The 25,924-nt window shown below is 40.8% G+C and overlaps 1 protein-coding gene across 1 annotated transcript in view; it reads right to left on the bottom strand.

Moving 5' to 3' along the window:
• The window catches only part of RGS20 (regulator of G protein signaling 20), a 121,785-nt gene that overhangs the window by 20,618 nt on the left and 75,243 nt on the right, over positions 1 to 25,924 (bottom strand). The window contains exon 2 of the mRNA XM_082259666.1: positions 5,334 to 5,482. Coding sequence (XP_082115792.1) covers positions 5,334 to 5,482 — 149 coding nt within the window. The remainder of the gene's footprint in view (positions 1 to 5,333; positions 5,483 to 25,924) is intronic.

Below are 25,924 nucleotides of genomic sequence, written 5' to 3'. Positions count from 1 at the left end.
GTGCATATCGGCCCTCGATATATTGGCTTTCCCGATAATTTGTCCATCCCTAGTTTTGGTACTTGACTCCACATCTATGTACACACTGCCGTCTGAAAGTTCTGGTAGTTACGCCACTGCACAAGCAATGATGCAGAAGAGGGAGATACTTACTTTTTTTTTTTTTTAACAGACCATTTCTTTTTCAGACTCCTCCTCTAGTGGAGGAAAAGATACACTGGAGTTTATTTACTAAAACTGGAGAGTGCAAAATCTGGTGCAGCTCTGCATAAAAACCAATTAGCTTCAATGTTTTTTTGTCAAAGCCTAATTAAACAAGTTGAAGTTAGAAGTTGATTGGCTATCAAGCAGAGCTGTACCAGATTTTGCACCAGTTTTCGTAAATCAACCCCACTGTATCTTTTCCTCCTCACTAGAGAATTTGTCTGTTTCTCCTTCACAGAGGAGAAACAACACAAGGACAGGCTACAAAAAAAAGATCACTGTGACAGGCAATCACATCAATTCCCCCAAACTATTTTTTTCTGCCAGAAGATGTTCTCAGTCTAGTGGCCAGCATCATTCAACCCACTTCCCCTGGGCCCAGGTCATTCTGGATCTGCCCTAACCTGTGACTGGACAGTGAAAGGAGAAGCAGCACAGTGATGAGCTCTGTCACTCTGCTGCCTCCTCTGATCAACAAATTGTGCTTCTTCCTTTCTCCACTCTATGCAAACCTAAAAATAACAAAATAACAAAGGGTTCTAGTGTGTAATCAGCTTTTGCTACTGGCTGCTTGTCAATTTATTGATTTCATCCAAGTGCAGATATTTTTCTCATATCTATTGACTATTGTTAAAACTAAAAACAAAGTGCTACAACCCTATGGGTCTCTTTCTTATTGTTTTTTCTTAAATATTAACAGTGCTAACTATGTAAAATGTTGCATGGGGTACAGAGACTCCCTAGTACCTGGGATTTAGGGTCTCTACAGTATCTCACATATGGATCTGCATCCAATGCATGTAATGGTTTACTTTGATGTGCTGACATTTCCATGTACATTACCATTGTCGTTATATCTCTGTTGATATTGATATTTGTTGATATCTGTACTATCTGTGTATTCTTAAAAAAATAAAGTATTGGAAAAAAAATGAAAATGAAACATTTAGCTGGTGTTCCATTTTATTTTTAGACTTGAAACAGTATATTGAAGATAGAATAAAATATAATTAAATAGAATAGATAGATAGATAGATAGATAGATAGATAGATAGATAGATAGATAGATAGATAGATAGATAGATAGATAGATAGATAGATAGATAGATAGATAGATAGATAGATAGATAGATAGATAGATAGATAGATAGATAGATAGATTTACAAGGAGCTTGATAGTTAATATTTTATTTGGGGTTTACTGTGTAGGGATATTCCATGACTGTATACATAAATATATTAGGCACTGTGGAATTTCTGCAGCATTTTGAAATAAAATATTCATGGATGAGTGATATTTAGGTCAGCGAGCTGTTGGATATGATAGTTTCTAGTATATACATTATTTCTTTGAAAGCATGTTCATCTGTCTCTGTTGTCCATCTGTCCTTTGGCATATGCTGATTATTGTTGATTATGAAAAACAGTAAATACATTAGACTGGCAAAAGAAAATTACATATAAAAAATGTCTTGAAAAGAGTAAATTAGGAAGACGCTGGCATATGCAGGAACATGGCCCACAGCAAAGTGAGATCACACAGTGCTTGGTGCCCACTCCTTGCTATTTCAGTAAATTGGGAGAATAGTTACAAATGAAAAATATACTTATGTTGGATTTGTACATCTTCTAGTTCATGCTATTAGGAAAAGGTTCTGAAATGTCTTATTTTAGAACATTAACAACTTTATTCATTTTAAATTTTCGAATGTGTAAGCTCTGTAATTAGACTCTGAACCCTTTTTGAGTGCCGCCATCTCAGAACTCTGTCTATACTTCTTGCAGGTAGCTGTATTGGCTATGCAATGGTAAGAGCTTCTAGCCTGCAAATAAACTTGCCATGAGAAATATACAAGGATGAACACCTTCTGAAAATGCCAGCTGTCATACCAATAGACATTCTGAATCACTGACGTGCAAGAAGTATGCAGTTTACACACATCAAGGAACGTCCTTATATGCATATTTGTTGTGGGTGTGTGGCTCAATGTGTTGAAGCAAGGGGGTCAACATGATGGCCAAGAAATTAGCATTTTTAGAAGGTCAAACTCTAATGGCAGGTTTACTGTAATGCTGACCTGTGCATCAAGGTAATTTTTTCTGTTTTGCATCAAATGGAACCCTAATGGGTCTTAACAGCTTTTCAGGACCCCAGACAGAAGATTCCCCTCCACAGTCTATTATCAATTTTTCAACTGAGATTCTAGCAACTGTGTAAAATGAGTTTTCCACATACAATATTTCTATAAAAAACCCACTAGATCAGGGGTGCTCAACCTTTTAAAGAATGGGGGTCACTTAAATGATCTGATAACCAGTCATGGGCCACAATTAAATTAAATGGTTCAGAATTTCAAAATTTTTATTTAGAATAGCATAATGAAGATTTTATTTTCTGTGGGACCAATCCATGTTGGATGTTTACCTACTGTTTAATCACAATCACAAAAAGAAAGAAAATGGACAGACAGACCCAATTAGACTGATCTTGTGATCTTGCGGCCTAAGGCTGCTTTCACACTGATGCACTGCGATTTACCAGCACTGCGGGTGCAGCGCAGTGCACCTGCGGCTTTTTCTGTGGGTTAGCCGCGCTTTGCCATAGACTTCTATTATATCTTGCAGGGGTGGTGCACTTTCTAAAAGCACACCAAAACTCCTGCATTCAGGCATTTTGGTGCAGTTTCAGAAAGTGCACCGATCCAGCAGGATATATTATTAGTCTACAGCTCAGTGCAACTAACCCGCAGGAAAGGTGCACTGCGCTGCACCCGCGGATCAGTGAGAAAGCAGCTCAATAACCATTGCAAAACCATTGCTCATTTATGCCCAAACTCTGCAAAACTCTGATATTATGCCCATTCCTGTGTTGCCCAAACTGTGATTTTTCATAAACTGACCTTCCTTCGCTTTCTACATCTGTAGGAATCACTACTTTCTGCAGGCATTCCTGGCTGTAGAAAATGTTGCTGTCCCAGGCAGAGTACATTTGGTATCACTCCGCCTGGGATAGGAACCGGCGCTATAGAGGAAGCATTAATATAAATGTGTATACTGCTCTTCCCACTTCCCTGTGTGCTATACACAGTGATAATAAACAGTATAAAACAACACGAAAAGTGCTAGGTGTTAATAAATTATATATACACAAACTCCACTACATGTGAAATTATGGGCCAAATATTACCATTTTATAAATGTGTCCAAATAACTGTAATGATAAAAAAAATCCCCAAAAATGTGTTCTATAAACTATATATAAAATTCTTCAATTAAAGTGCACAAATAATACAGTGCCAAAGTCCATGTACAAAGTGTCTGTCCAGCGTGCTCAAAACTCTTCAAGCAAAAGAGACAGTCTGTCTCCCCTCTGTTCACCCCATTCCACTGTGCAATTCAGACTCCCCAGATCCCTTAAACAAATGTAATGGGTCTAGTAATACTTTTTTGGGAGTCTTAGCCTTGGACAGCAGGTGAGACCAGTATCTACTATTTTCTTCTTCAGATCCTCATATATAAAAGTAAACTGTAGACAGCAAGATCATAGTGCAACCTGTTTAATAAAAATTCTTTGCCCACAGAAAGCATAAAAATGTCCACTCGCGTTTCATCATGCCCAGCCGGCACTAGTGGGATTCAGCGGTGTAATCTCTAACTCCATATCACCGTCCTAACCCACCAACAAGATGGCGGCCCAGCGTGCATTCCACCGCATGGGCCTTGTTAACCGGACCTGATGTCAGACGTGCCGTATCCCTGCCTCAACGTGTTTCACCACCCACAGCATCATCAGGTAGACTACGACTTTTCTGGTCTGAAGAAGCAGCTGCTTGTTTCACTGTCTCCACACTGTTTGTGTATATATCAGTTATTAACACCTAGCACTTTTTGTGTTGCTTTATACTGTAGAGGAAGCACTGGCTTATGCGGCTCTGCTCCCTACACAGCCGCTTGCTTCCGCCAGCTTTATCCACAACACTGATGCTCTGGGATGGTGGGTTGGCTACCCACGATCTGGGCTTGTCGGACCCCCATCTAAGAGCAGGAAGTCGCGGACCACATCAGAGGGCTCAGCCCGCAGGCCACTGGTTGGGCACCCCTGCACTAGATGACCTAAGAAAGAATAAAAAAAAATAATTTAAACCATTGCCACCAGAGGCACAGCTGAAAAGCTTAGAAGCAGCAGATATAGCCATATTGGGAATTTGGGAAGACACCCCCCCCCCCACAGGATAGCGGTTAAAGCTTAAGTTAGGTGATTCTTTTTTTTTTTTTTTATTGACATCAGGGGGGTAAGACCTTCTGAAATGAACTGGTTGCAGATTAAACCTCTACCCATGCCACTTAAAATGTGAAAAAAATCTTCAGGTTCAGTTCCACTTAACATTCTGGACAATGCATATCTATGCCAGGTAGTTCTTGACAAACACTTCTTCTCATATCTGGTGTATTCACAATAAAACTCTGAGATTCAAATAATTATTATTTTAATTTTGAATAGAGTAGCTAATGGTCAAACCATCTGACCATTGTTGTTTTTGACATGTGGCCCACTGAGGGAAACTTACCTTCACTTCCTGTCCTGTAGACACAAGGGGAAGTGAAAATAAATCTCTCCAAAGAAAAGGAAATTCGAAAAAAATTGGGCTTTAGACACTTTAGGTTAAATTTGTCATCAGAAAAGTACAAGAGCTTCCATCCCTGAAAACACTAGTTGCCATAGAAAACAACAGAAGAGAAGTTTGTAGTAGGCAAAGGTAGGCAGTGCCATCAGTAAACTCATAACTGTAAGTCCTTCATGTAAAGGACTTGGAGAGCAAAGCTTTTTAGTATGCGAATAAAAACCATGACTCGAATTCCTAGACAGGTATCATGAGTTTCTTATTACATTTTATTCAAGTTTAAAAAAATGAAAATTTTAGGTGCAGTAATGATGTGAAAAGCGCATTAGCCTAAAGCAATCAATTAGATTTAATTTTAGTTTACTCCAAATGGTAAAGCCATTTTTGGTTTAATTTCCATAGGCTAGTTGCCCCTGGATATTCAATGTCCTTACAACAATTTTCTGAATAAGTGCAATTGTGTTTAATGATTATAATGAGGTGACGTGTAATGTAAATTTCACCTACCATGAGCAGCTGCAGCAACAGCACCAACAGAAGCAGCAAGCATTAGATCCCCTATTCCCAACTCCCTGCTGTGCCTGAGAGGAGCTCACAGTCTCTTGGTGCACTGACATCTGCCGTTTGCGCATCTCCATCCGCTCTGTTCCCATGGGCTGTAACCAAAATGAAAGCTACGTAAGACAACTGAACAAAAGTAAAACAGAGTCATTTTTTCTATTTTGAGGACCACAGATTAACTATATTCTAATTAGTTTTGTTTCTTTCCAATGAGTTATTGTGAATCAAATAAAATACAAATTCTAATGCAATAGCGTTGTAAAGGTGTCGAAAAAACAAACAAAAAAACCTAGAATTGTATGTTATCATATTACTGTACACAGAAGTTCATGTATATTTTGAATGTCTTACATAACCAATCTGATTCAGATCACATCACTGCCTTTCAATGGGAATGAGGTCAGGGCTCTGACTCAAACTCCTTTATGTGATTTACAGAAAGACACAGACAGAAGCCCTAGAATTCTGTTCTAGAGTTTTCTGATATATTTTTAAATTCATTAGTGATTCAACAATTGCAAGTTATCTATGCCCTGAGGTATAAAATTTGTAGCACCAAATTCTACAATGATGTCAGGGCATCGCTATAGTTAATACTGATTGTATAAAGTAATTAACAAAGACAGGGCATTTTGTTGTATTTATTTTTAAGTTTTACAAATAAACATTTAATGCAAAGTGCAACTATGGCACTGTTTTTAGCATTATGTATTTTCAAAGAGAGAACACAATGGTTGCCACTTAATTTTATAGATTGTCTATCTCTTTCTCCCTAAGTAAACGTTATGGGTTGTTATGCAGAACAGTGAGAGAAGGTGGAAAGAGGGAGGATGTGTCGCCCCTCCAACCTCTTTGTATAATCAGAGCTTCAGTTATTGAACTTTGTAAAATAAAATTTAGCAAACCAGTTAAAATCAGCTGGAAATAGGTAGATAATACATGTTTATATGTAGAATGTCATTGTTACCTAAATAAACCAGTTAAAATATTTTAAAATGCCATTTTCTTAGTCCTAAATAAATAAATGTATACAAACAATAATATACATTTCCCTTTATTTGCCCATGCCAGTATCTTCTACTTGATCCTTGTCGGCAGTTTAGTAGCAAGTTGGAAAGTACCTGGGAGTCTCCACCAGCCTGGAGTCTGAAAAGAATCCCACACTTAAATCTAGATCAGGGTTTGCTGAAGTGTTCACTATTGACCCCGCATAGTGAATAGGACTATTCAGGAGATTCATTAAAATGACTGGGGGTTAAAAGGGTGGATAATAAATGTCAGGATTACCAATAAATGATAAAAAAATGTATTGGGCTTAATTAATCTTTTGAGGTTTCTGTAGAGCTCCATGACATTCCATACTCCTGAAGGTAAGGGGCTAGTGACTGGGCCCAGGGCTGGGTAGTCAGCTGTCATTAAGAGCAGTCGTGAGTTGTCTCTATCAGCTGTGTGTTGTTATTGGCCCCCATTTACCAGTATCATTTGTGCTATGTTTCTGTGGCCTTACACCCTACTCGATAGGATATAAGTCCCACCACCGCAACCTCTGTTGGAGAGCTAATGAGTACACCCACTTTAAACTCTGTTGGAGAATGGAGAGCCAATAAGTACACCAACCTCAAACGCTGTTGAAGAGTTAGTGAGAACACCCACCTAAGCCTTTGTTGAAGAGCCAGTTAGTATACCCACCCCAGCCTCCAATGAACAGCCAGTGAGTACCCCCACCTCAAACTCTGTTGGAGAACTAGTGCGAACACCCACCTCAAATTCTGTTGGAGAGCCAGGGAGTATACCCATCTCAACCTTCCTTGAACAGCCAGAGAATACCTCTACCTCAAACTCTGTTGAAGAGCCAGTGAGTACTCCCATATTATTGTCTGCTGGGGAATCAATGAGTACACCCACCTCAAAATCTGTTGGACAGCTAGTAAGTACACCCAACTCAAACACTGTTGAAGAGCCAGTGAGTATACCCACCTTAACCTCTGTTGAACAGCCAGAGAGAACCTCTACCCCAAACTCTGTTGAAGAGCCAGTGAGTACATCCACTTCAAACTCTGTTGGAGATCTAGTGAGTACACCCACATTTCCTCTGCAGGGGAACCAGTGAGTGCACCCACCTCCAATTCTGTTGGAGAGCTAGCGAGTACACCCACCTCAACCTCTGTTGAACAGCCAGAGAGAGCCTCTACCCCAAACTCTGTTGAAGAGCCAGTGAGTACATCCACTTCAAACTCTATTGGAGAGCTAGTGAGTACACCCACATTTCCTCTGCATGGGAACCAGTGAGTACACCCACCTCACATTCTGTTGGTGAACTGACGAGTGCACCTACCCCATACTATGTTGGAGAGCCAGTAAATAAACCCCTAGGGGTGGTGTCAAAGAACTGATTGCTGTGCATTTACTAAAAATTTGCACTTTAATAAGTATAATGGAAGCTGATTGTGCCAAGTGGAGATGTTTACAATAATATTATTATATATTACTATTCACAGTGTTATCATTTAAAGTAGTATTTATTAAAGAAGATTGACCCCTGATCTAGATGGATTCTCCCAATTCTACGTGTCACAAAGTATTCCCAGATGTCAGAAGCTATGCAACCACTTATATAACCAGCAGATATTGTATATAGTATGTCATTCTTCTGTATAAAACTACTGCCAAATGCTGTAGCCTGATATTGATTAAATATCTATTGAAAAACAAAATACAGCCAATCAAGATAGCACACACCTACAGCAGGACTACAGGTACTATATCCCAATTTCTTGCTTGCTTTCAGTCTACTGTGATCTCCCCTTTATCACTGGGTTGCTACTGATCAAACTGCCTTCTGATATTCTGCCGACGGGAACTAATAAATCTAAAACACAAGGCAGGGGGAGGAGCCAGGACCGCTGGCGGGGAACCCAAAAGGAAGGGGGGCTGCACTGTGCTATGGTAAGTATAACATGTTTATTTTTATTTTAAAAATATATATTTCCTTTAGTATCACTTTAAGCCCCCATTCACATCGGGCCAATTTGACATGTCAAATCGCATGCCTAATCGGAGCCTATTGCCCGCAATGGTACCATCTGAATCGGTGTTATGCTGACTTTGCGGCGCCAAACCGATTCCCAAAAGTAGATTCTGTACTACTTTTGGCGGCTTCAGGGGAATTTTTAATAGACATCTATGCAGGAACCCGCACAGATGTCTGTCAAATCGCCCCCGGACTTGAATTGACATCACACGATTACAAACCCGCCCTCAATGTGAACGAGTAGTAGAATTTTGTTTGACATTTTTTGTTGTAAGAACGATGTAGGAATGTTCTTCCATTTTTCTAATAATTAGTGGGGGTCAAATCAACATTGGTTTTCAACTGCAGAGACGAGAACATTTGATAGAGCAGAATGGAATATATTTCTTGAATGCGCGCATTTCTAACAGTGTATGTGGTTTTTGTAAGGTACATTCCATTCATTCCAAAATTGATTGCTAAAAGTGAACAAAATCTTGAACTACTTTCGAATGACATTTTCGAATGAGAATTTTAATACAAAGTTTTGTACAAATTTTTGCTTGAAATTCTACTAGTGTATACTCAACTCTCTCATACTGTGATGTGGACATTAGCAGGAAGAACCAGCTACAGTTGCATAGAATCTAGGAGATCGACATTCCTAAAAGTTTCAGATTTCCAATGGACCTTAAAAGACCAGTTCTCAGCAAAGGAGCAGCCTTCAGTGATGCAGGCAGCAGGAGAGGTAAGTAATTAGCCTCTTCCGTACAGGTATGTGCTTTGCTGCATCACGTGTGGGCAAAGACAGCACTTCCCATGGGTGTATGGCTAGGTACACCCATGTGAATGAGGCCTACTACAATGATCATTTATAGCCATCTGTGCAATACTGAAGGAGACCCCGTTATTTATGTAATTTCCCTCCCTCACCAATGGCCGGGAACTTAACAAGCACCTTCTTAGTACTAATCTTCCAATAACCCATCATAAAGCTGAAAAATCAATTCTAGCCTGTTGGTCTATTGTATGTCAGGTTTATTCAAAAAGGCAAACAGCAAACGGTGTAGTACTGCAACCCGTACGAATCAACTAGAAATCATCTTTCAGCAACCTGACTTCTGTAAAACATAATCCAGTAAGAAATCATCTTTCAGAGATCTGAATACTGTAAAATGAAATCTAACTAGTTACATAATCAGCCTGAAAAAGACAGAAGTCCATCTAGTCTAAAAAATGTGCATGAACAATAAGTCCTTTAACCACTTGCCGACCACCGAAAGTACATATACTGCGGCGGTCAGCCCCGTGCAGGCAAAGTGACGTATGGGTACGTCACTCGCCTGCGAGCCAATAGGGGGCGAGCCCGCGCCGCCGCAGGCACGCTCCCGCCCCCGCCCGTTCACGGGCATCCCCGCGCGAGTGACCGGCCGTTCCGATGTCCGCCGGTCACTTGCGATCTCCCGCTGGAGAGGGAGAAAGGCAGGCGGCTGATGTAAACAAAGCCGCCTGTCATTCTCCCTGGTGTAACTGCAGAGATCATACGATCCTGCTATGTATAGCACTGATTACTGTAGTAATGTCACTGGTCCCCCCAAAAGTGTCAAAAATGTCAGTCAAGGGTCCGATCTGTCCGCCGCAAAGTCGCAATCCCGCAAAAAAAAATCGCAGATCGCCGCCATTATTAGTTTAATAAAAAACAACAAAAATTACATAAATCTTTCCTGTAGTTAGTAAACGCAATAACTTTTGCGCAAACCAATCAAAATATGCTTATTGCAATTTTTTTCATCAAAAATATGTAGTGGAAAACAAATTGGCCTAAAATGTAAAAAAATTTTGATTTCTACATTTTGGGGTGGAGTGGGGGGGGGGGGGGGATTTCATATAAAAAAAAATGTGAAAAATATTGTTATTTTTTCAAAATTGTCGCTCTTTTTTTTGTTTATAGCGCAAAAAGTAAAAATCGCACAGGTGATCAAATACCACCAAAAGAAAGCTCTGTTTATGGGAAAAAAAGGATGTCAATTTCATTTGGGTACAGCGTCGCCCGACTGCGCAATTATCTGTTAAAATCACGTAGTGCCGAATCGCAAAATAGGCCCTGGTCTTTGAGCAGCCAAATCCTCCGAGGCTTAAGTGGTTAAAGTGCTGGTTATCTTATTCTTCCAGTGCCAGTATGATCCAACAAGTGCCGTTGTGCTCCCCTCCTTATGTGCCCTTACTCACCGACTAGCGATGGGTTACACGCCTGTGTTTCAAAATTGATCCTCCAGTGGCAAAGAATGATCTTTTCTTTCTTTTGTGACTCCGGCAGGTAGGTCAAAGAACCTCATATGAGCGTAGGGAGATACAACCAGTGGAAATCCATCGTGTAATTCCGCTTTTATTATTAATAAAACCTATAAAAGTCAATTGTGCACTTACATAACTCTCTTCTTGCATGTGAGCATGTAATAACTTAGTTCTGAAATTCAAAAATCGCGATTTGCGTTCCAAAAACCGGATGTAACGTAACAGGAAGCATCCACCCGCGGTTACTTATAGTTCATGCACATTTTTTGCACTGATTGCACTTTATCGTTCAATCCTTTACAAGTATAATGTATTGTGATTTAAATATCACGTTTGTGCACAAATAATGAATAGAGATACACATTAAGCACTTTATGGTTAGACAGCGCTAGGTGCATACATTAAAACACCTGAGAGGAACATACACCTTATATCCCAGTAGCAGTCTTGTAAACACATTCCCCCACTGAATAGCGCGGGGATCACAATATTTTAATAAAAAAAAGAAACAGACTAAATAAATAGAAAACCTTTATATACAGAATCCTATATATACAAATGATCCAGAGGAAGGCAAAAAAACTATAAAGCATGGTGCAATTTTTTGGTGATTCCTCAGTAGGCAATCGGATATTCCCTGGATGAACAATGCCTGGTGTTATTACCTATAAATATTAACTCCTTCCTGCCAACCGCCTCCTGGCCCTTTAAGAGTTTCTAAATGCCAGAAGGTGGACACCGGTCATGTGACCGCTGTGATTGCCTGTCACAGCGATCACATAATCAGAAAGCTGCTGATCACAAATAGGCATTGGGAGCCACTTGCCGACTGCCTCACGACGATTTACGTCGGCAGTCAGCCCCTCACAGGCAAAGCGACGTAGGTGTACGTCGCTAGCCTGTGAGGCTCTAGGGAGCAAGTGCGTGCCGCTGGAGGCGCGCTCCCGCTTGCTCACGGACTCCCCCGCGCGTGTGCCTGTCGGACCCGATGTTCGCCGGGCACTCGCGATTGTCCGTTACAGCGGGAGAAAGGCAGGCGGCTAATGTAAACAAGCTGCCTGTCATTCTCCCCTGTGTAGGAATAGTGATCATACGGTTCTACTATGTAGGACCGTTGATCACTGTTCCTACACCTCAAGCCACAGCCAATCACAGTTAGAAGCATGCCCCTAGGGACACACTTAACCCCTCCCTCTCCAAAAAAGTTAACCCCTTCACTGCCAGTGTCATTTTACAGTAACAGTGCATATGTATAGCACTGATTACTGTAGTAATGTCACTGGTAACCCCAAAAGTGTCAAAAATTTCAGTCAAGGGTCCGATCTGTCCGCCGCAATGTCGCAGTACCGCAAAAAAAATCGCAGATCGCCGTCATTTCGCGTTAAAAAAAAAAACAACAAAAATTACAAAAATCTTTCCCTTAGTTAGTAAAAGCAATAACTTTTGCGCAAACCAATCAAAATACGCTTTTTGCGATTTTTTTTACCAAACATATGTAGCATAAAACAAATTGGCCTAAAATGTTAAAAAATTTAGATTTTTAAATTTTTTGGGGGGGAAATTTCATATAAAAAAATGTGAAAAATATTGTTATTTTTGCAAAATTGTCGCTCTTTTTTTGTTTATAGCACATGATCAAAAAATCACACCGGTGATCAAATACCACCAAAAGAAAGCTCTGTTTGTGGGAAAAAAAGGACGTCAATTTCATTTGGGTACAGCGTCACACAACCGCGCAATTGTCCGTTAAAGTCACGCAGTGCCGAATCGCAAAATAGGCCCTGGTCAGGAAGGGGGTAAAATCTTCCGGGGCTTAAGTGGTTAATATCCTGTTAAAAAAGTCTATTAAGCTGGCCAGAGCTAGTTTTTGAGTCTATTCTAAATGTTCATGGCTCTTACCGCAAAGAAGCTTTTCCATATGTAAAGGTTAAACCTTTTTTTATTCCAGACGTAAAGAGTGTGCCTTGTCCTTTTTGATGGCCTATAGTTGCTATAGTTTACTAAAATTTGCTGTATTCTGAAAAGGCCATATTTCTTCACTTTCAAGCATTTATTTCTGCCACAGTTGGATTGTGTTTACAGATCCTTATCTGACCATAGGGTTACATCACTAAAAATGATTTTAGCACATGTAATCCAGACAGTGATGTGCTGCCTGGCAAGCTTTGTTTGTTTTATTTGTTCGAGAACACGAGACATATAAGCCAATATAAATTCTTTCCAAACATTCTCCATTGCCATAGAAGTGAATGTAAAACAAATAGGTATTGGCACACCATAATGGACTATGGTTCTTTCAGCCAATCAAACCGGAGGCTGGAATTTAGTTTGCAAATAAAAATGAGAAATGGAATTATTGGAAAGAACAAGAGTGAGCTGTGTCAGTAAAATGAAGCATTGTTTCCATGCTGCATTAGACAAATGTTTATCCGTAAGATAAAATAATTTGCATGCTGGCTACCAGGTGCACAGCCTGGAAATAGCCAAGGGTGAACTGAGTCCCCCAGAGAGCACAGTTCTGCAAGTGCCATCATTTCTTATTTAATTACCTGCTGCAAGCCAGGTAAAAATAACAAAACACCATGGCATGACAACTTCATTTGTCCCACCATTACACCTGTATGGCTAGTATCTTCATCATTTTACACATAAAGACTATGGCACTCTATGACTGGGACTGGTAGATCCATCATTGCATGAGGACCACACATTACCCATGACTACTGCAGAGCCTATAAAAAGTCATCTTCATTTTATTTACCAATATGCCTTATTTTCTTAAAGCGGAGTTCCACCCAAAAGTGAAAGCTCCACTTATCTGCTTCCCCCTCCCCCACAGTGCAACATTTGGCACCTTTCGGGGAAGCGGATACTTGTCAAAAACAGGTACCCGATTCCACTTCCGTGTAAGGTTGCCGTGGCGATCTATGTTATTTACAGCCCCTCCTCCTCCCCCCTGCTGCCTTCTGGGAGACACACACATGTCCCAGAAGACAGCAGGACCATTCAGAAAGTGCAGCGTGATTCGCGCATGCGCAGTAGGAAACAGGAAGTGAAGCTGCAAGGCTTCACTTCCTGTTTCCCCTTAGTAAGGATGCCGGTGCCTGTACCCGAAGCGGATGGACAGATCGGCTAGGGGTGCTGACATTGCAGGATACCTGGGCAGGTAAGTGTCCTTATATTAACAGTCAGCAGCTACAGTATTTGTAGCTACTGCCTTTTAATATTTTTTAATACAGGCTGGAATTCCACTTTAAGAGCCTACACTGTTCTGAACAGAACAGTCCTATTGTATCTTATTTTCATGTTTTGCAATGCGGCTATATGTACTGTACAATAGTTGTTTAAATGCGTAAAGTAAAACTACAGACAAAACTTTTTTTCTTCATTTTTGGATAGAGCACCTAGATATAACACCTTTTAGATCCGTTTTTTTTCTGCCATCTATGCCACATTTTGAAGATTTTCCTTCACTTCCTGTCCTGTCATCAAAGGGTTAAATGTGTCCCTACGGAGTGCTTACTAACTGTGTAGGGGGTTCTTGTACTGTGGGAAGACAGAGATCCGTGTTCCAGAAACACAGGATCTCTGCCTTTCCTTGTTACAGAATGGCAAACTGCCTTGTTTACATAGGCAGACCGCCCTTTTACCACTGTCAGGATTGATCAGTGGACCCGCTGATTGGCTCCAGCTGTGTCCAATCACAGTGGGAGCTGGTCGCAAACCCAAAAGTGGAGATTATGTACCTGTACGTGGTTTCGCCTGTAAGAGCTGCCGCCCCACAGTATATATACTGTACGTGGGCCAGTAGGCAAGCTGTTTGTGCCATTACTATTGCCCCAGATTTCCTGTTACAGGGTGATTCCTTTATCTTGCAGTATCCTACACAGCCACCCTTGCATGCAGAGACTAGAGTTGTGTCTCCTTATGCTGTGTGCATCAATAGAAACACATAGCCCCATAGGATGTAAAGACACTCTCCTCCTCCTCCAAGCAAGAAGACTGGCTGGAGACTGCAGTGTCCACTATTTCCTGTGAAGATTGGAAGTTCAGGGAAGCAGAACTGAGACAGCAGGAGTGAGCAGCTTTAAAAGTTGTAAACTGCAAGTGCTGGAGTAGGAATTTTACCAAAAAGTTTACTGAGCTGAAAATGTTTTATTTTATTGTGCTCAATGTGTTACAGTTAAAAAAAAAATTGAGGGGTTACCTACTGCAACTATGCAATCACTAAAGTTAAAACCAGATATAGAATACATAAATATAGCTCTGTATTCATCAAAGCAGACCTTCCATGCAAAAGGAGGGTCTGCTTGCTTACCAGCTCCCCAGCACCCAAACAAATAAGCTGTAAATAAAATATTAACAATACAAACTTTACAGGAATTAAAGCCCAACTCCAGGCACAACAAAAAATTACCCCTGCAGTGGGGTTCTCTGCACTGGAAGGGTTAAATTCAATTTATGTCTATGGTATTCCACGCTTTAGCAGGCGCCATCTATCTGTACGACCAGGTCACTGCAGCCTTTTCTCCCATGGCCACAGTCACACACTCTCCTCCTCCACATACCTTGCAGGGTTGGCAGCCCTGCATTGTACAGGCCAGGTCTAACTGCCTGTTCCTCTACGCCCTAGACATAATAGACCATTCGTTTTGTTACTAATCATAATTCGGCTAAAATTTTTATTATTTGGCAATTTGGATTTATCCAAATTACAATAGTAACAAATTTCAAAAAATCCAAAATAAATTATAACAAAACAAATTATCCAAATTCGAAAATGATTTTTAATGTAAGAATGATTTTTTTTTTTCCCCAAACAAAAATGAATTCTAATTTGAAATAAAAACATATTGCAAAAAAAAACAAAAAAAAAACAGTAAGGTATAAAAGAGAAATAAGAAGATGATTCCTACATAGGCTGCCTAATAGAATAGAAAATAATAGTATAGAATAAAACAGAATGGAGTAGAATAGAAAAAAACAGAATAGAATAGGAAGTGAAGGAGTAAAATAAAATAAAAAAGAATAGAAAATAAAAGAATAGAAGAGAATATAATAGAAAAAAATAAAACAAAATAGAATGAATATAACCATCTTCTGAATTTAAATTTCGAAATTGATTTGAAAATAACAAATATACGAAACGAATCTGAATATATGAAATGAATTCCGAAAACAAATTATTCTAACATACCGAATATGAAGAAACTAAATTATTAACTTAACGAACGAATCAGAAATAAACACATTTTTCTGTCATGCACATCTCTAAGACATTACACGTAACATGTTTAACCCCTGCAGGCTTTGGGAGCTTCAGGGACATCGCTTTCCCTCATTGCTTCCTCCTGGCCACTCAAAATGCCCCAAGAATGCATTCCTGCAATGAGCTTCATATCATTCTTGCAGAAATTCTGTAAATCTTTATTTTTTACTGCTAAATTTGTTTAGTGAGGGAGTGGCAGAGAAGTGAACCTTCTGTTTTTTCACCACCACCATCTTCCTCTTTGGCATCAGCGGGAGCCGGCTGTCTCTTCCTAATTTTTGCAGCTGTTGCCCTGATGAACCGGGAAGAGACAACCACTACTCATCCCCCCCATGGCACACTGCATGCACATTTATAGCAGATTGCCTCTGATCCTATCAGTCAGTGACCTGGAAAAAAGATTCTATACTCCTACATACTGTATATTAGCCATTCTCATATCATTAACACATAGAGATGATTCTTACCAAAGATGTCAACCTGAGAGAAATTTTATAGAATGACAAGGTGCCTGCACTCAACCGCCTCACAACCATGTACACTGTGCACAGTTAAGGCACAGTGGTTTGGCATTTACAGGGTTAAAACAAGTGTTGAGGAACATATCCTCTCCTCACTGCCTGTCAAACACATCTGAAAAGTGATCTAAAGTAGATCGCTTTTCAGAGGAGCAGCAATCACAACCGCACATTACATTGTTACATAGTTTATAAGGTTAAAAAAAAAAAAAAGACAAAGATCCATCCAGTTCAACCTATGTTGGGTGTGATTTGTTCTCTAACTATTCCGCTTCCTTACAAAGACATCCACTGTATAATGTTTTTTTTTTTTTTTAAGTTGTCGACACACTCAGCTGGTACCACTTTCTGGGGGAGGGAGTCTCGCTGCTCTAAAAGTAAAGAATCCTTTCCACAATCTAAGGTTAAACCTCCTTTCTTCTAATTTCCAATCATGGTTACACATCTTCCTCAAGGACCTTAGAGTAAATAGGCTATCACAGATACTGAAGTCACCTTTGATATATTTGTACAATGTAATCATATTCTGTCCTCAAGCACCTCTTCTCCAAAGTGAATAAGTGTAATCTATGTAATGAATCCTCATAGCTGAGGTCCTCCCTTCTGTGCTGCCTCTCGTTGAATTCCTACTAATTTGAAGTGGTAGTAAAACGTGGCATTTAAAAAGAAATCCCCTGCAAGGCAATGGCATAATGTGCTAGTATGAATTACATACTGGCATAATGTGCTAGTATGCATCACATTCTAGCATGTTATGAAATACTTATCTTACAACAAAGCCCTCCAAGAGAGCCTATTTTATAGATTAAACGTTTAAGAGGTACAACATCAAATGCCTTAGCAAAATCTTAATATATTATGTCCTTTTCAGTTAAAAAAAATAAATACTCTGTCCACTGGACTACCACCATCCAATTTCTCATTTACTTTGTCATAAAATAATAACAGGTTGGTCTGACAAGAATGGTCTTTCCTATATGCATGCTGGGTGTCACTAATGATACCTTTATCACATGCAAATTTCTGTATAGAGTCCCTTACCATTCTCTCAAATACCTTACATACTAATAATGTTAGGCTCACTGATCTGTAGTTTCCTTGTATACATTGCGATTCTTTTTTTGGAAATTGGTACCACATCTTCTCTATGCAAATCAGTCGGTATTATTCAAGTCATACCTGAGCTGAGTTCCCTAAGGATTCACAGATGCAAGCCTAGTGGTATGTACCTAGTGGTTTTGTTCACATTAATTTCTCTTGCATCTCTTATACCTGATTTTCATCCAACTACAGAAAGACCTTCTGTGAAATGCCAGTAGTATTACTGTTACTGTACACATCAAACATGCCTAGCCACACACGATGAGATTATTGGAATAATGATCGTCCATTTTTTTTTTTGAATGCTAATCTCATATCGAAAATGGAGAGGTTACTAAGGTTACGAAAATTCTCGTACAACAGAACATTATCTCAATGAATGCAAAGTGTTCTCTGACTGGACAATGTGAAGATTGTGACACTAGTCTATCTCTCCAATTCGTCCAATCAGAGATTTCTTTCAATTCATTAAGAAAAACTTTAAAAAAGTTAATTTGGACCAAACAAACTATTAACTTCACCAACACATGCACCTGCTGGAAGCACTGTATAATATGTATGAAGCCTCAGCTACAAACAGTATACAGAGCTATGTTCTTGCAGCAGGATGGGGACTTTCCAAGCCATTCCCAAAAAAAAATTGATTTGGGCTGAGCCCTACTTAGCTATTCACAGGAAGCTTTGTATTTCTTGAATGAATACAGGGGTTCCTCTGATTGGCTGAGGTGGAAAGGTGAGCAGAGGAAGTCATGATCTCCACCTCTGAGGAGCCAGTCAGAGGAAGCACTCTGCCTAACTTGGTTTTGTTATGGGAGCAGGATGAGAAGTCCCTGTACCCTGTACAACTGTACAAGACTAAAGGTAATATTGGAGTTCAGGTGGAAAGGTGAGCAGAGGAAGTCACAATCTCCACCTCAGAGGAGCCAGTCAGAGGAAGCACTCAGCCCAACTTGGTTTTGTTTTGGGAGCAGGATGAGAAGTCCCTGTACCCCGTACAACTGCACAAGACTAAAGGTAGTATTGGAGTTCAGCTTTAACACCTAACCTACTATCTAAAATGAGCTCTTACACTTACCTCTGAAACACTATAATCCTTAACTAGTTAATTAACAATCAGCTTCTCCCCAACACTTGCCACACTTCCCACACATGCACGCTGGGCATTTGCTCAGCTCTTCTAAATGCCTTTCTCCCAGCAGGAGAAAAGCAGAGTCAAAAATGCACCTAAAGCTGTGTTTTTGCTAACTCGATTAGGTACGTCAAGTGCTTGGGCATTTATTAATTTCACAGTCCCGAATAAATTAATATTTATGTCCCTGTGGAATCCCACCCTCTGTAGCCAGAAGTAGTAAATTATCATCAGCAGGAACTCTAGTGGCAGAGTCGCCGTCTGACATCAGCTTTAACCCTTTAAGAAAATTAAAGTGGTTCTGAAGCCTAAACATTTTTTAACTTAATAAATTCCCTGCACTAAGGTAAAAAAATGTTCCAGTACCTGTATCACCCCCTCACCTCCCCTTATACTTATATGAGTCCTCACTCGATCCAGCACTGTGCCCGTCTGTAGCATCTCTCCTGCACTCACAGGCTTTGCTAAGGAAGCTGGAGCCACGCTGTGTGTGTCTATGGACATGGGCAGTACAGCGTGGGATCAAGCCTGCAGGTGTGCCACCATAAGTAGTGTCTTCCTATGGTGGCACACAAAAAAAAGGAGAAGCTAGGAGCGCTGGCGGGAGACCCCAAAAGAGGAGGATCGGAGCTGCTTTTTGCAATTCTATTGCACTGAGCAGGTAAGTATGACATTTTTATTAATAAAAAAAAGTGGACTTTACAATCACTTCAAGTTAGTATCCTTTCTATCACAAATGTCAGTTTAAAATAAACAATTTAATGTTAATTTATTATCAGTTAGTGGAATAAAAATGTATAGACAGACGTTTTAAAGTGTACTTGTCATGTGACTGGACCTCACATCAATCTAGACAGAAAGTTTTAAAAGGCTGCCTGGCTAATCGCAAAGGAAATGTTGTAATTACCTATAATTCCTGCCACCAAGTGACAGCAGTGAGTGGCATCTTTATTTTTAACCAACAAGTCCATTCCCACCCACTCATTTGCATACATTGTCAGCGGGGAAGAAGAAGAAAGATATAGATGCAAAAATAAATGAAAAGGAAACAAACATTCCCATTTACCTATACTGTATGTCCATAGAAACTGGGGTAGAAAGGTAAGTAAATACAGGTGCATCTCATAAGATTGCAATATCTTCAAAAAGTTCATTTATTTCAGTAATTCAATTTAAAAAGTGAAACTCATATATTTTATATAAAAGCGTTACACACAGAGTGATATATTTCAAGCATTTATTTCTTTTAATTTTGATGAATATGGCTTACAGCTAGCGAACATCCAAAATTCTGTATCCCTGGAAATTAGAATATTACAGCAGAGTGAAACATGAAGTGCTGTAGAATTTCCTGCTAGAGAGCTGCACTGACTTTGGACCCGATAAAACACAGTGGACCAACACCAGATGACATGGCTCCCCAAATCATCACTGACTGTGGAAAATTTTGCAATTTATTTGGAAATCAAGAGCCCAGAGTCTGGAGGAAGAGTAGGGAGGCACAGAATCCAAGTGGCATGAGGCCCAATGTGAATCTTCCAGTCAGTGATGATTTGGGGAGCCATGTCATCTGCTGGTGTTGGTCCACTGTGTTTTATCAAGTTCAAAGTCAGCGCAGCTCTCTACCAGGAAATTCTAGAGCGCTTCATGCTTCCCTCTGCTGACCACTTTAATGGAGATGCTCATTTCATTTTCCAGCAGGACTTAGCACCTGCCCACACTGCCAAATCTACCAATACCTGGTCACATGTTTATGGTATCACTGTGCTTGATTGACCAGCAAACTTGCCTGACTTAAATCCAATAGAGAATCTGTGGGGTATTGTCAAGAGGAAGATGAGAGACACCAGACCCAACAATACAGACGAGCTGAAGGCCGATATCAAAGAAACCTGGGCTTCCATAACACCTCAGCAGTGCCACAGGCTGATCACCTCCATGCCACGCCACATTGATGCAGTGAGTCATGCAAAAGGAGCCACGACCAAGTAATGAATGAAAATTACACTGTACATCACAGGTGTCAAACACAAGGCCTGCGGGCTGAATGTGGCCCCCCCAGGCCATTTCATGTGGCCCTCGAACCTCTCCTGCAGCTGCAGCACCCCCCTTGTTTCTGCCCCCCACCTTGTCTCAGTAGTCGGCAGCAGAGGACAGAACTTCTTTGCCAGATCCTGTGCTTCTCTGTGCTGCTGCAGAAAGGCTCGTCTTTGCCAACCCTCCTTCTCAGCAGTCTGCAGCAGAGAGGAGGGCAGAACTCCTCCTACAGATCCTGCACCTCTCTGTGCAGCCACAGCATAACATTGTCTCTGTCTCCCCTTGTCCCAGCATTCTGGTCCTCCTCCAGACCTTGTGCTTTCTTCTTCCCAGATCAACCCGCATCTTCCTGGCAGTAGCACCAGGTAAGGGTCTGCATTGTGATGTAAGGAAGGGTGGGTGACTCTTGACATCTGATGGTGGGGGGGCTCTTGACATCTCATGTAAGGGTTTAAGGGGGCGTGGGGTGCTCTGGACATCCAATCCTACAGCTATAACCGGCCCTTTGAGGGCAACCATAATGCTGATGTGGCCCACAATGAAATCGACTTTGACACCCCTGCTGTACATGGACATACTTTTCAGTAAGACAACATTTCTTTATTAAAAATTCTTTTTTTTATCAGTCTTATGTAAAATTCTAATTTTCTGAGATACTGAATTTTGAGTTTGCTAGCTGTAAGCAATCAAAATTTAAAAATAAAGAAATGCATAAAATATATCATTCTGTGTGTAACTTATCTATATAAAATATATGAGTTTCACTTTTTGAATTGAATTACTAAAATAAATTAACTTTTTGATGATATTCTAATTTTATGAGATGCACCTGTATTCAAGCATATTCTGTAAGGCCCCTTTCACATGGGCGGTGTGGTTTGCTCAGCGGGGATCGATCCGCCGACCTCCGCTAAGCAGGCAGATGACAGCTCCGTCTCCGCTTACTTTGCAGAGACGGAGCTGTCAGAGCCTCGCTCTCCTCTATCGGAGATCTGATGAGAACAGCCCGTCTGTCTGTATTCATCCTATCTGATCGAATCCGATTCTCCAGACGGATGGAAAATAGGGTTTCCATCCGTCCGGATTTCACGGACAGGATTGGATCGGATAGCAGCGGGTGTCAGCAGATATGTCACCGATGACATCCGCTCGTTCATAGGGCTGCATGGAGCATCCGATCCGGTCCGCCTGAAAAACTGACATGCGGACCTGATCAGAAAGCCCATGTGAAAGGGGCCTTACCCAGAGCACACAGTTTTCAGTAATAAGACTAATTAGAATATAATGTGTTATTCTTCCCTACTTGTGTTTTTTCCCATGACTTGACTAACAAATTAGTTTTGTATTAGTGGTAAATGGTTTGTCTCAACACTCTAAACTGCCACTTTTTCTAGACAACTTGGTCTATTACAGGAAGTTAAAAGACAAGATCACCAGGTGAAAAAAAGGGAAAAAGTCTAAAAAAGGAAAATGAATGCAGACACCATCCAAGGATTGGTAAGCTGTAATGCAAAAATTTTTGTTTTTGGGTTTAATACACCTTTAAAGGCCAACTCTGGGCTGATAAAAAATACCCTTGCAGTGGGTCCCTCCCCTGCAATGCAAGGGTTAAATGCCCATTAACTCTTGAGGACAGAGGAAGAAGCTATTTAACCTACCATACCACCAGGGCAGTCTTTAATATTGATTGGACCCTGGGCAAACATTTTCTTGGGCCCTCCCAAATGCACTTATCAACTGTTTGCAGGAAGTGCAGGCTCAAGAGGCAGCTGCTTTTGGCCCCACAACAATGACTGGGCCCGGGGCAGCTGCCCCTTTTGCCCTGTGGTAAAGACGGCCCTGAATACCACTTTCTTTGGCACTCTTCTTTGCTTCAGGCTGTGGACTGTCCCTTGGTGTCACCACATATAAGGCAGTGCTTTTAGATCAGGAAGGTTTCAGAAAGGAGGCTGCGGGGGACCAGTCACACAGATGGAGGGAGGCTGCTGGAGGGAGGAATACGTCATTTTACTCCCTATTCTTCTACCCCTTGGCAAAAAAATAGCATTTACCGCTTGCAGTGTGTTTGGGGGTGGGGGCAGCTGCAAGGATCATTTTTTAATATATGTTTTTTGTGTGTGCCTGGGGTTTGGCTTTGAAAGGAATGATGGAACTCTGATTAAAATCAAGAGTACATATCTATTCTATCTGTACTGTTCTGAATCCCCTGTTCCTCTACTGGGAGTTCTCAGAAGCCTTCACATATAAGAACAAATGTCCCCAAGTGACCCAGTGTTTGCTCATGCCCCAGCCTACCTCAAGCCCAGTAGAGTTGGGAGAAATTACATGAAGTGCACTAATGGAGGTCCAGCCAGAACACTGGATCTATATTATAGTATTATTGTAATACAATTATTTATTGTAGTATATTATTATTATTGTAATAATTCATTTATTACAGTACAGGTTGTTCAATTCAAGTGAATGTGCATTTAGCTTAGTAAATACGGCGAAGCTGCGTTTGCTTTAAAGTGGAACTAAACCTACAATAAAAAGAAAAACTTACAGGCAGCTGTTTATTGAATTAGAATTGTGTTGTCTCCTCCGCAATAAGGGCCAGTTCACACCATCAAAAATGGAAAGTAGGTTATATGGTTTCCAATGGCATAGTTCACACCAATGCTTGCAGTTCCAGAAAAAAAAGTAGAACATGCTGCATTTTTGGACTCTACTGGAACGCTGTAAAACGTATCAAAAACACACTGGAACGCACCTAAACGCAACAAAAAAACACTGGAACACACATGTTCGTATTTAAGGTTAAGAAAAAGAGGGGGGAAAGCATCTGGAACCCATCCGGACTGCGTTTCTTTGGTATGAACTGGCCCCAAGACATACTTATCTGCCTGTTCACAATGGAGGGACCACTCTGGCTTTTTTCTGCCTTCACTTTTCTATGTTTCTATCTACTCAATGAAATGCTCAATGGACATTTCTGCCAACCTTTAGCTTTTAACCCAAATTAGGGAAGGGACACTGGGGCTGAGTGGGGCAAGTGTAAAAGGAGCCTCAAAGAACATTTCTAATTTTGTCAAGGAATGCAAAGCATTTTCTAATTGGGTGGAGAGGTGGGACAGTGATGTCACAATCTGCACCTCTTCTAATCAGAAAACACCTTGCATTCATTGAGAAATGCAAAATATTCTCTAAATGGCTCATGCACTAAGCAGGTGGCCCCCCAATGTTTAGTGAGCCACAGGGCAGTCACTCGGCACGAGACCAGAAAGCTAGTGGTGATCACTGTAATGGTGGTACCTACTATAGTGATTTCCAGCTTTCAGTGGGATATTCTAGGTATGGCACATAGTGTACATACTTACATTGGTCCAAGCTGGACCTTTAAACCTGTCCCACTCAGCCCCAGTGTCCCTTCCCTAATTGGGCTTTAAAACCCATGGGGCAGGAAAGTCTGCCCAATCACTTGACCACTTTGACTTTGTCACAGTAGTCATATGTTTGGGAGCTGGTCCCAGCTGCGGATCATTACGAGAGACTGGGGACTGTCTTTGACAGCTTGGCCAATGCAGTGAAGTGTGCTCTCTGCACAGAAACTTGGACCCATATGTGCGCATCCCACTCCTACTACCGGGTTCCCCATCTATATATAGTAAATTAGGTAAAATACACTTTGCTGAAATATTTGGATCGTGGGAACCTTGAAATTGACTCCTTTTGCATTGAATGCGTTGCATTGGACTTTAACCTAATAAAGGCAGAATTCACCAGAATCAAACGATAAATAACCCAAGCAGTGACTTTTGTTTTTCTGCTTAACTAATATAACAAGTAATAGATGGAGCAGCTTTGCTTTTCTAATGATTTTTGTGTTGTGTGTAATAAAGCCTGACATGGTTAGCATGGTGTGCCAGCAGTCAGTACTGCATGTAGAAACTGCAGAAGCCCTTCGGAAAATGTAACCCTTAGAGAGTACTCAGTTCCTGTCTTGTTTTGTTCTCGATCCCTAGTGAACATTGTTTTTCTTTTCCACTCTTCACATGTAGATTATATTTCTGCTGAGGAACAATAGAACCTTTATTGCAATTTTTAAATTAATGAGGAATTATTTCGTAGGATAATAAGCTGAATTCAGATCACAGGAACAAGGAAAACTAACATCAATAGTAGTAAATGAATAATTGTATACTAATATCAACATTTGTCTAGTGTTAACATACGCTGTATCTATTCTTACTATACTTGGATGTAATTGTGCTTTGGAAAAACTTGAGTTACAATGTTATATGCTGAATAATATCATTGGACCTAAGCTTATATCTGTCTTTTTCAATCTATATATAAAAAAAATGCAAGGCAAAACAGGTTTTTTTTAACCTCCTTGTGCTGAGCGCACACAAATATTCGGCCTCTCGGCGGCCTGGCTGCATATTTGCTTGCAATCATGCCAGTAGAGCTGTGCCAGGGTTGCGCACCCTGCGCGCTCCCGGCAGTTACCAGCAGCTAAAAGAAAACTCCCGTTCGCTGCTTGTGAGCTGGAGCCAATCACAGTGATCACATGACCATAGGCCCTGCCTTCCGGCATTCTACACCCCTTAAAGGGCCAGCAGGCCCTGGCTCTAAAAGGTTAATGACCTCCCCCAGCACATACTAACCTTTGCTTTGCTCTTTGCCAATCCATTCTGATGTTGCGAGCAAGAAAATTACACAGTACTGCTAGGTATGAAGGAGCATGTGACTTGCTCCTCTACTTTTCATGTGACAATGCTGGTACTTAGCCTAGCACTGTCACATGGCTAACATGATTTTTAAATTGCAGCCCACCAAAATGCATGGTACTGCGGTACTATGTGTTTTAGTGGGCACAAACGTACATGCAATTGGTGGATGCGTGGGGGTGCCATTTAAGAATTAAATCATCATCATCTGCAAAAGGTAGTGCATTTTTGAGTGGTGTGGGAAAACGTGTGATTCCCCCTCCAGCACAAACCCCCCCTCCTATATGCTCCCTCCAAGCACAAATCCTCCCCTCCACCCACACTCTCTTCTCTCCTCTCTGTAATCAAGCACTGTACAGTCCAATCATGAAAGGGTTCCCCTGTTCCGCACCTTCTTCCAGCTGTTATCTGTACTCTTGCAGGCAAAACTCAAAGCTGTGTGAGCCGCCTGACCTTTCCTTAGCAA

Source organism: Pelophylax lessonae (genome assembly GCF_965119305.1).
Source record: "Pelophylax lessonae genome assembly, chromosome: 5".
Lineage (NCBI taxonomy): Eukaryota > Metazoa > Chordata > Amphibia > Anura > Ranidae > Pelophylax > Pelophylax lessonae.
This window is presented reverse-complemented; position numbering and strand designations above follow the sequence as displayed.